This window comes from Lacerta agilis, chromosome 7 (genome assembly GCF_009819535.1).
Source record: "Lacerta agilis isolate rLacAgi1 chromosome 7, rLacAgi1.pri, whole genome shotgun sequence".
Classification (NCBI taxonomy): Eukaryota; Metazoa; Chordata; class Lepidosauria; order Squamata; family Lacertidae; genus Lacerta; species Lacerta agilis.
Window position 1 is genome coordinate 46,485,367 of NC_046318.1, and position 12,177 is coordinate 46,497,543.

The 12,177-nt window shown below is 38.3% G+C and overlaps 1 protein-coding gene across 3 annotated transcripts in view; it reads right to left on the reverse strand.

The window, feature by feature from the left end:
* The window catches only part of NOL4 (nucleolar protein 4), a 124,501-nt gene that overhangs the window by 15,221 nt on the left and 97,103 nt on the right, over window positions 1–12,177 (reverse strand). For 2 of the 3 annotated variants that reach the window (XM_033155127.1, XM_033155129.1), the window contains 2 exons: window positions 8,671–8,850; window positions 7,764–7,955 (listed from right to left, as the gene is read on the reverse strand). In XM_033155127.1, coding sequence (XP_033011018.1) covers window positions 7,764–7,955; window positions 8,671–8,850 — 372 coding nt within the window. The remainder of the gene's footprint in view (window positions 1–7,763; window positions 7,956–8,670; window positions 8,851–12,177) is intronic. The other variant, XM_033155128.1, reaches the window with a different exon arrangement.

Genomic DNA, 12,177 nt, shown 5'->3' on the forward strand with positions numbered 1-12,177 from the left:
CAAAATTATAAAAATGCTGTAAACTGGGTATTTGTTTCAGGGAATTTCCTGCTCCCCCTAAAAAGAATCAATTTTGCCTGATGTTGTAGGGTCAGTCTGAGCTTCTAGATCTATTCATTTGGCAGTGGTAATTACTTCCTAGTAAAAATACTTGAGATTGGGGTGTAATAATTTTTTTATATAAAAGTCTCTCAAATGGCAGCCAGGGAAACTTCTATAAAACATTTTCTTATTTCCAAAGGCATAAGGGAAAATACATAGATACAACTGACCTTGGGTTGCAATAAAATAATTACATATAGGGCACCCCTTGGTTCATGTGCTGCACATCAGACGCTGGTTTTAATAGTGAAGCCTATACGGCATGTGTTACCTCATTTGCTTGAATGTATAAAATCATCAGCAAATTTCTACAAGTAATACTAAGCATTTCTTTTTCAGTTCTATATGTAAATGTGCTTGTGTCCAAACAGCACCATCCACTTCAAAGCATTATTTCTCCCACATGTATATATGGGATCTAAGCCTTCTCTCAAACCACCAACATGTTCTTCAAAGGAACATTTTGTCCTTAAAATACAGATATTTGGTGATTCTAGTTATGGAATACACAGTGGATCTTCTGTTTTATGCATAAGAAGTACAACTTCAAAGGTCTAATAAAATATTTTGTCAATGAAACCAGAATACCTCAAGCAGAACATGAATATACTCACCAACATCTTGTTACAGAATTAAGATTGAAAAAGGATTCTTGAGAATCAAGGCATATTAAAACACTCTCTCATACTGTAAAGCATGCAATGTAAAGTAGCACAATGCGCATGTTTGAGCAACATTCTGCATTACAAACTGAAGAACAGCACTGCACTCTGTTGGATGTCCTGATATTGTTCTAATGTAATAGGCTCTCATATCCCCAGTAAATATATAAAAGGATTTGTCATTTTAAGACTTGCAGCAGCACTGCATTTTGACATCAGTTGTAATGCTTTTCATTCATTCTTGTCTGAGAATAAAGGGAGGAAGCAAAATTCCAGTAACTGTTGGCAAAACCAGCCAGGGAGTGTGGAGGGATGGATGAGGCACAATAGGTCATAGCATTAGTTTGATGGAGGACCTATAATGCAAATTAATTAGAGAATACACGTTTAATTTTCAAAAAGAGAAATTCTGTTTAACGCACAAACCACTTTGCTTATAATTCTAATGTTCTCATTCCAGAAAGTATTCTATTTATAACAGATGAAAGGGTGGGTGTGGGTGTCTCTGTGTCTGTGTCTGTGTCTATTTGCCATAGACACCATGTTTAGCACAATTATCTAGGCTCTATATGACTGTACAGCAGCAATAATTACTCAAGATTACCATCCAGCTAAAAAATGTAGTTACAGAAGGAAAAGAGGCAACAAAAACATTCAGGCCAATTAGTAATCTCTTTCCTGCTGCTGTGCATGTACATAATGCCAAATCCTGTCCCGATACATTATTGCCTCAGTGAAATGAGTAGGATGACTTGTAAAAGTAAAGACATGCACAATCTGACAGGGCAAGGGCTGGATAATATGCCAGGTATATCTCCTGAGATTTGTGCTTTAGGATTTCATAATACATTGATGTGATCTTTTCATGAGACAGATGTTCAGACAAGGCTGGTGGTTTGTAAAGGCAGGGAAGTGTGAAAAAGGGCTTGGCAAGCAGCCATCGTCAACAGGTAAATGAATGCAGAATACTGTATGTATGGAGGTCTGTACTGTATTGTTAACTGAGTCTTCCCAAGGCAAGCCAGAAGTCACATGTTCCTCATGCTTTCATTAAGTTAAATGAGATTTAGGTACATCCTTGGGTATAAGTGTGTGAGTGCATGCATGCATGTGCGCTCTCTCTCTCTCTCTCTCTCTCTCTCTCACTCACACACACACACACACAAATGCACAGTTTGAAGTGAGTATGAATTTACGTTAGGCTGATATCTATTTTCCTCATTGCCTACAATTTCTATACAGATGAAACTCAAAAATTTAGAATATCATGGAAAAGTCCATTTATGTAAGCAATTGTTTTCATTAGCTACTGGAGTTTAATATATGAGATAGACTCATGACATGCAAAGCGAGATATGTCAAGCCTTTATTTGTTATAATTGTGATGATTATGGCGTACAGCTGATGAAAACCCCAAAGTTGAGATTGTTAACTTGGGGTTCTCATCAGCTCTACGCCATAATCATCACAATTATAACAAATAAAGGCTTGACATAACTCGCTTTGCATGTCATGAGTCTATCTCCTATATTAGTTTCACCTTTTAAGTTGAATTACTGAAAGAAATGAACCTTTCCACGATATTCTAATTTTTCGAGTTTCACCTGTATTATCAATACTAGTTTTTTTTTCTCTTAGCAGAGATTCATATCAATGATGGTCATCAGATATGAATGTGTGAACATGACATTCTTTTTTTAGGCAGGAAATTATAGCAGCAACAAAACTTTAAAGATACTTAGAGCAGATGTCATCCAAAAGGGACATTTTTAGTCATTTTCCCCATCAACTGCCTTAATTGTTTCCTGTGAGATGGGCAGATACTAATGAGAAAGAAGGCCTTTCGTTAAGAACTCTCTTCCAGATGTCCCCCTGCAGGGAACAAATAATGAGGCTATTATCTGAAGGCCAGATCTTATTTACCAGTTGAAAATAAGTTGCAGAATCCCATCTTTTTTAGAGTTACAAAATAATTTCTCCCTAGTTACCTGAAGATTTCAGGATCATTCTTTGATAGAGAATGTTTGAACTCTAGGCTGCTTTTTGAAAGGTGCTTTTGAAGAAAGAGTGAAAGGTTTAAGTTGTGTTATTTGTTTTGAATTCTGTTCCTGAGACAGAACAGGAACAAATGAACACATTTCCTTTCTCAGAACAACCATATATTTATCACCAATATCTGAATGGATATGGTAGCTAGATATTTCAGGCACAGAAACTGCTATTCCTTAATAACTATTAGAAGAATGATAAATAAAACTCTACTAGGAATCTTTGACCAAAATAGTCTGATTAATGTGTTAATGTAGGTTGCCTCTTCTTAAAAAGGAAAAAAAAATGTTTGGACATACAAAAACTCAGAAGTAAATACACCTTCCAAGACTGCAACAACCAGGCCTTTGTCTAATTATAATTATAATATTGATAAAGCCATGCACACTATGGCCAGTACTAGCCCCAATATTTGGTCCATTATGGAACCTGCTACTGATATTTCTGCTTACCAAAGGAGTGGCTAACCCCCAGTTTGGGGCACTGATCTATTCACCAAACAACCAACCCCAAATTTGGCAGAAGCAACAAAAAGTATAAAAGTAAAGACAGTTGTTGTTCAGTTGTTCAGTCGTGTCTGACTCTTCATGACCCCATGGACCAGAGCACGCCAGGCACCCCTATCCTCCACTGCCTCCCACAGTTTGGCCAAACTCATGCCAGTCGCTCGGAGAACACTGTCCAACCATCTCATCCTTTGTTGTCCCCTTCTCCTTGTGCCCTCCATCTTTCCCAACATCAGGTTCTTTTCCAGGGAGTCTTCTCTTCTCATGAGGTGGCCAAAGTATTGGAGCCTCAACTTCAGGATCTGCCCTTCCAGTGAGCACTCAGGGCTGATTTCTTTAAGGATGGATAGTAGGTAAAGGTAAAGGTACCCCTGACCGTTAGGTCCAGTCGTGGACGACTCTGGGGTTGCAGCGCTCACCTCACTCTATAGGCCGAGGGAGCTGGCGTTTGTCCGCAGACAGCTTCTGGGTCATGTGGCCAGCAAGACTAAGCCGCTTCTGGCGAAACCAGAGCAGCACACGGAAACGCCGTTTACCTTCCCGCCGGAGTGGTACCTATTTATCAAAATGCACTTTGATGTGCTTTTGAATTGCTGGAGCTGGGACCAAACAATGGGATCAAACCCCATAGACAGTAGGGCCAAGTGCAAGTTGCCCCCTGCCTGGTCATTAGATTAATAGTTTGCTGAACGGTGAGGGAACTATAAGTCCTTTCATCTAAGCCGATCTGTGTGGGTTAACTGAGGAAGGTGGGCTCTGTGTGATAGCCTGTGCGTGCATGTGCACATGCAAAAGTGTGTATGAGAGGTTGTGGGGTTGCCACATCTACCACTGGTCTGCAGCTCTGAAAGAGTTGGCCAAGGGAGAACATGGCCCTCAGGGCAAAACAGGCTAGCCATCCCTGGTCTACCATGATGATCTGAAACCTGTGCTTTGACAAATGCTTCTGCAGAAGTTTGTTTCATTTCTTCAGATAGTTTTCGCATCCTTTTCATTGTGTTCCTAATGGTACCATTCAAAATAAAAGCAGTATGATAACCTGTTGCTGTGTTATATACATTGACACCCAAAGAAGTTGCTTCAGAATTTATATTATTTTTCCCTACTGTATTTCATAAACTAAAAGAAAAATTTATATTTTTCCACTACACTTGCTATACATGATATGGTTTGGTAGATCAGAGCAAGACACACATTCCACTAATTAATATAGTTACATCTTCCAGAGCGTCAAGTCATGGTGGTTGTTCTATAATTACACCTGAAATGTTACAAGTCCTTTAAACTATTTTAATTGTTGCTACATTTTCAGAAAGATTTATCAACTGAATCATGTGAAAAGTTGAATTTATGCCCAGACCTCTGTAGAAATTTTACTGTAACACCTTGCCACCATAATGATACAGTGCTATAGTCACCATTCCTGCATTTTAAGTGATATTAAATAAGCAGTCAGTTAAACAACTTTGCTCCTTGTATTCTAATTACCTTTCAGTTATGTCATTACAGTGAAACAAATTTAGATTACAATCTAGATAGCCATCAGACATTTCAAAATGATATGTTTTACAAGCATGGAGGCCATTTAATTCTTTATTCCTTCATACTGACATATATTAATCATCAGGATTTGAAATAAGCTTTAGCTGATGAAATGGAATAGCAAGTGAAAAGAAACACTATTCCCCTTTGTCTTTGCAGCACAGCCAAATCTATCAAATTGAAACTGACCTATGCAGAGGGTTTGTGTAATGCCCTTCAAATAATAAGCCCCTCAAGCAAACCACCAAAAAGTCTTTATGAAACCTAGAGAGGCTATGGAGGCCATGTTCACATATCATGCCAAGACAAACTTCCACAGCACAGAGGAGAGGAGCAAAGTTACCCAATCAGCTTATAAGCTATGGTATAGGGCTTACTGAACATGCTCTCTCTGTCCTGACAGCAAATGCCTCAGGATGCAGTGAATGTGTGTTCAAACTAGGTTTCATTACCATTTGAAATGCCTGCCCATCTTCATCTTTCAAATTGGAAGTGACCATTCACATTCTATTCCACTAGTCTATCTTAAGGGAAGGACCATATTTCAATGCATCTTGCCTACAGAAGGTGCCAAATTCAATCCCTACCATCTCCAGTTAAAAGAACTTCAGACAGCATGACCATGAAAAACCTCTGTGAAGCATCATGGAGAGCCACTGCCAATCAGAGTAGATGATTCTGAGCTAGATAAACCAAAGGTCTAACTCTGGTTTCTCATATAGTCTCCACTGTTGAGGATCTGTTCTCTCAGCCTCAGTGGTAACTGCTACTGTTACGCAGTGATGTTGCTGAAATAAGGAACGTAAGACAGGGAGGTGTACACTCTGCCCAGGAGAAGACTTTGCTTGCTTTCACTCAACCATGGCAACAGCTTTTGGACACAGCTATTTCCACATGTGTGAGGGAAGGAGAATAGTCCTGGGTTTTCATGGCCAACAGCAGACCTAAATAACTTGCTACCCATACATGCTTTTTATTTGGACAGTTATGTAGAGATATAAAAAAAAGCACAGGCCTTTTTGAGATCATTCATGTTTGTAATTGTTCAGTGATGTGAACATGTGTATGAAATTTGGTGATATAAGAGAGGAAAAATATTACTTCTTTGTAAATATATATATATATATATATATATATATATATATATATATATATATATATATATATATATATATATTACACTCCATCTGTACCGATATCAGAGCAGTGTACAAAGTCGTGAGATAAAAATCATCCAAGTTACCAAGATCAGACAGTTGCACAAAGACTTTTCATTTTATAAATAACTTAATTCAAACAAAACAAATGTGAAACTACACTATTTACTAGACTTCAATAATATATTGCCCGTCAAATATTTCAAAACACAATATAACTCAACAATCAGATTTTCACATCTGATATTTTTCATTGGTCTCTGCTCCCTTTCAATCTATAGTTCCCTTGTTCATAAGCTGACTTGACTTGTATCAATTGTACAAATATGACTTCCTGCATTTTCACTCTTGTCCTAAGCTAGTGATTTCAGCAGATGTGGCAATTTGTTTTGAACACAGTCATTTAAGGTTCTGGAACAATGAATGGACATCAGAAGGAAGGAAGGAAAGAAGGAAGGAAGGAAGGAAGGAAGGAAGGAAGGAAGGAGCGACAAAATATATGCTGATTTGATTGCTTTTATATAAAATACGTTTTTTGGATGAATTTCTTAAAATGATATTTAAAAGGTATATGATGTCTGAAAGTTATGAAAGGGAGAGTCTGAGGTTTGTTTTAGGACTTTTTATGGAAATGCTGAGATAATTTTCAAAGGGGCACTTCTTTTCTACTATAATGGGAAAAGATGCATGTGGTGTGGTATTTTAACATTTAGTTGGCGTTTGATCATGGCACCAAAAAATGTTTTTGTTTTTTTCCCTCACTTTCTTTGAGAAATTAGAAAGCTTAAAAAAGCTCCCCATGATATTAATGTTGCAATTAAGAAATGATCCCTAAAAATCTAAATGCTCTAAAGCAAAACTTTATTTAGTAAATTTATATCCTGCCTTTCCTCCCAGGGTGACAAAAATGAGTAATTTTAAACAATTTTGAAATGCTGAATGCGTGTTAATTTGTTCATAAGTGTTTTTCCGTAGTCTTTTTCTATAGTCTTACATTGGTTAGGTTACATTAATTTGGTAAAATGCCAAATGTATGTGTGACTGTAGCATAAGCACCATTAAAAGCAGTTTTCTTGTCTCTCACAAATGTTGTGGTAATTATGACAACAGGGCAACAATTAATACGCCCATTCCAAAATATAGAAAGATTCCCTTTCTATATTGACTCACCCACCACTAATGGCTGAACCCATCATTCTCACTGCTGCATCATGAAATATGTGCAGATCCCTGACCACATGATCAGATCTGTCAGCTTGGACTGTGTATATCATATGCTTGGGAGGAAGGCCTACATTGACTCCCATTTGATCCTAAAGATAATCAGTAGGTAGCCATGCGTACATGGCATGTCCAGTTTCACATATGCATCCCACTACTACCTGTAGATTCAGGCCACTATATCATCTCTATAGGAGTCAGAATGATGACCCGCCCCCCAAAAAACAAGCTTTATTTCTTTATTGCTTGTTCCTTTACATCTTGAGGAGCTCTTCATTTTTAAAAAATGAATTTCTATTTGAAATAACTGCGAATTGCATTTTTGAAGGCATTTCAAATGCACTGGAGAAAGGGAGGGGGGATCCAGGTAATATGAAAGGAGGAAGAATAACCTCTGACCTGACATTACCAAAAATACAAATAAAAAGAGACACTAAGATGAAAACAAAATAGTGTCATGGATTTACATATGGGGTTTTTGATGGAAACTAGGGCTGGGATTTTTTTTTTAGATCAAAACTCACCATCTCAAAACCACTCCTTTTCATCCGCCTGCAGGACTTGAGGTAAGTACGTATACGCTTTCTGGCACGCTCTTGGTACTCAGGGAATTGTCGCCTGCATGAGTCAATGATAGCCTGGATCTTTTCTTTGGGCTGCTTAGAGATTGGGACCATTCGGTCCAAGTTTTCATCTACAAACAGCCTGACAAACATCTGTTGGCAAGAGGGAGACAGAGGAGAAGGTTTTGGAGGGGTGGTGCTCTCTTCTCTTTCTAAGCTTCCTGGCTCAGTTACAGAGAGGAAGACATTTTCTTTATTTTTATTTTTATTTTAGTTTACACAGCGAAGAGCTTTGTAATGGAAAGTCAGAAATGCTAAGCAAGCAAGGATTTTGTTTTAGGATTGACAAAAAAAGACAAGAAAAGATTAGGCTGTAGTGTATAGAAATTGTGAGGGAAATAAAACACAGATTGTGAAAATAGGCACTGTTTTCATGTCTGTTATTAACAATGCAGTAGGATGCCTACATTGTTATACTGAACTGTGTCTCTTACTCCTCCCCTGCTGTGAGCAATTTTTGCATACGTTGTCATGCAAAATTATATAAATCTGGAAAATAATAGAAAATAGCTGGCCACTGGAATACACTCTTTGGACTACACTGCATCCCCCTAGTCCCCTCTGCTGCTGTCCACTGAGCAAACATGCACACACACACAAAACACACAACTGAGGTAAATATACATTAAACCTCTAAATCTGGTGAACTGGCGTCAGTTTTCAAGTGTTTTAATGTGTGCGGAGGGAGGGAGGTTCCCCTTCTATAAAATAAAGTTAGTGTACCTCTTTTACTGCCACATATACCCATAATAAATGACTCAAATAAGAAAACAAAATTCTGAAGGGCATAGAGCTCCATATAACTCACATTAAAGGCTTTCAGACGCTCAGCTTCTACGCCATCTGACTCATTGGCCTTCTCAGCATCTTCATGTTCATCATGATCATCCTCATCCTCTTCTCCACGGTTCAGGGAGAGGTCTTCTGCACCTCTGTCCATGCTTTCATTCTTGCCAGAATCATAGCTTGAATAGCTATGGGCAGGTGACTAGGAATAAAGGAAGCCATTTTGTAAAACGTGTCTGAGGAAATCACCTGCTTCAACCTCAACAAATCCTTGCCTTCTCTACATACTAACAGATTCCCCAAATGGATTTTTTTGAATAGAAATTGTGTTCTATTCAACTCTTTGTATAGGGCTTTAGAGTAAGGCAGCATGTAATTGTACAGTTCATGAGTAATTTCTTCTTCTTCTTCTTCTTCTTCTTTAAGCACAATTTAGCCATAACATTCACTTCAGAAGTTGGGAAGAAGAGAGACGATGTGATCCAATGGACAGGATGATTAATTTGGACTTGTTAAGAACTAAGTTTAATATTCCAGTTCTGCCATGGAATCAGAGTCCAGCCTAAGGTAAAACAGTATCTGGGAATTCTTCTTATAGCCAGTTGCTCTTATTGTTGTTTGCTGGATTTACCTTCAAAATATATTCAAAATTTATACATGCCTGTGCTCTTCATAACTGGCATGATACGCCTGGGTTTCATGTTCATGAAAAGGGTCCTTATTACAATGCATACTGTAAAAATGGCATTCCAGTTACATTTAGCTCTCTCTCTCTCTCCTCCTATATAATAAAAGTGAAAAGTGCCTCAGATGTCTTCATTTCAGCTGCAATTTCCTCTACATAACTGCAAAGTTTAGAGTTAATATTATTTCATTTTCTGCAAAGTTAAATAGTTGTCATGTTGAACAAACATTCTTTTTCTTAAACAGGTGTGTGTAAAACAAAGAGAAATCTTTTCATAAGTAATTTCCCTTTATGTACAGTTAACCAACTATATCGTGGAGAAAACTGACTTATAAGTACTATTTTTATGTTAATTCAATTTCACAAGGTGTTTTCTTTTAGTATACAGAATAGTTTGTTTTGATAGCTTTCCCAGAATACTAATGGTGTGTGTGTGTGTGTGTGTGTGTGCACGTGCGCCAATTACACACATGAAAAAAACAAGGCAGAAGAGAAGCCATTCAGTAAGTCAATTGCTAATGACAATGCACAGTTATTTAAGTTTCTGTAAAGGTAAAGGGACCCCTGACCATTAAGTCCACTAGTGTCCGACTCTAGGGTTGCGGCGCTCATCTCGTGTTACTGGCCGAGGGAGCCAGCGTACAGCTTCCAGGTTATGTGGCCAGCATGACTAAGCCACTTCTGGCGAACCAGAGCAGCACAGGGAAATGCCGTTTACCTTCCTGCTGGAGCAGTACCTATTTATCTACTTGCACTTTGACGTGCTTTCGAACTGCTAGGTGGGCAGGAGCAGGGACCGAACAACGGGAGCTCACCCCATCGCAGGGATTCAAACCGCCGACCTTCTGATCAGCAAGCCCTAGGCTCTGTGGTTTAACCCACAGAGTTAAATGTAAATGTAGTCTCTGTAAACTACATTCTGTAAGCTACATTTGATTCTGGAAATTGTAACATGCAGGTTGATCCTTTCATTTTACCAAATTCACCAAGGACTGTAAATACCGTACTAGAAGTTTTGTCACCTTCAAATTGCCAACAGTGTATATTTGTGTAACACTTGTAGTTGTTTAAGTTGACTGTTGTTTTAGTTTTGTCTTTACCGCATATATGTATTTTTATATACAAAGCAATATAGAAATATCCTGAATAAAACAAATTTTTAAAGCTGTGAGAGAGAAAAAGTAGAACATTTTGTTTTCTCTGCAAAGCTTTTCATTCATCAGGATTCATAATTTCCTCTAGGATGGAATCAATAGCTTGCTGGATAAATCACATGTGTCCATTTCATTAAACAATTACTCACTCAGAGTGCCCAAAACTTGGCAACTACCAGCAGAATCAGATACTACAGTTTCCCCCTAACAGATTTAGATTTTGGATGATACTCTTTCTGTATATTTTGCACAGCAAGCCAATACAAGCCAAAACACACATTCAATTCTGTCAATATAGCTAAAAGATGCATATCTACCAATTGATGTGTTTAGAGAACATATAAAGTGGCTGCATCTCCGCCAGTATATGAGATATGAACATCAGCATGGGTAAGTTGTGATGATGTAGAACCAAGATGGAGGATCTCCACTTCAGTTCTGTGAGTTTGGGAATGGAACCAGCTCTGGAAGGCTGTGCTGCAGTCTCCCTGTGACTAATTTGTAATGGGCCTATTTGTATTGTACAGTACTATGCCATTCCTTTAGTTGGAGGTATGATGCATCTTCTCAGCCCTCCTCCCACTTCTTGCTGCTCAAAGGCAAGAGTAGGAGGCACAGAAACAGATTAAGTAAAGAGAATTTTTTTATTAAAAAACAACAACAGAATACTTGGCATCTGGAAATGAGGAGTCTCTAAGTGCTCAGAATGGGATGGTTAGACAGGTTGTGGGTGGACAGAAACGGGACATAAAAGCCATTCAGTTTTTTCTCTTTTTTTTTCTTTTTTGCCTCTTTGCATTTCATTTTTAAACCCTCTTTCTCATAGAATCACAGAATTGTCCAAGGTGGGGCTCAAACCCACAACCCTAAGATTAAGAGTCCCATGCTTAGCAGACTAAACTATCATGTTTTCCTTCTGCTCCCATTTCTAGCCTTTGACCAGTTATCGGCATTGTGTCTGCTCTGCATCCTCCTCCTGAACAGCAGAAAGTGAACTATGCCGAATCAGAATAACAGTAGGCAGTTCTCCTAGTTTTGTTTACACTAAAACACAAATGGATATGGGGAGCCTGAAGGAATGTGAGATTTTACTTGCTTACACCTGCCTAAGACTAGTAACTGGAAGCACTATTTTTGTTTGTTAAACTTCAGTACTCAGTCGGACTCCATACAGGTGCTGGTAATGCAGCAGGTTTATTAAACAGGCTGACCAGATGGAAGTGAGGCCAGCAAACCTACAGGTGTGCCTCATTATAATGCAATCCATATCTGCTCATATGGCCTCTTCTACACAACTATTAAAGGTAAAGGTTCTCTGGCCTCTTTTGCTTCAAGCCACCTTAAGGGTAATTTACAATTGCCTGACACAGCTTGAAATAAACAAGCAGGATTTTGCCTGGTCAAAGGGAAAAGTTGGGAGGAGTCCAGAGGCTTAAAGAGTGCTGCACAGTCAAAGGAGGATCATTAAACAGATCTTATATGATATGCAGTGAACAGTTTGAATTTTACAATTGATTTCTCTAACAGCGTAATCCTCGAGGGTTTAGATTAGTTGGCCTTTTGGCCAATTCCATTTGTATATTCTTGGGTAAACAGTATCCACTGACAGCAAAAGACAACATTTCTTTGATAATATCATGGTATATATTACTGTCAAAATAAATTTATGGGGAGAGGTTTTGTATGAAAC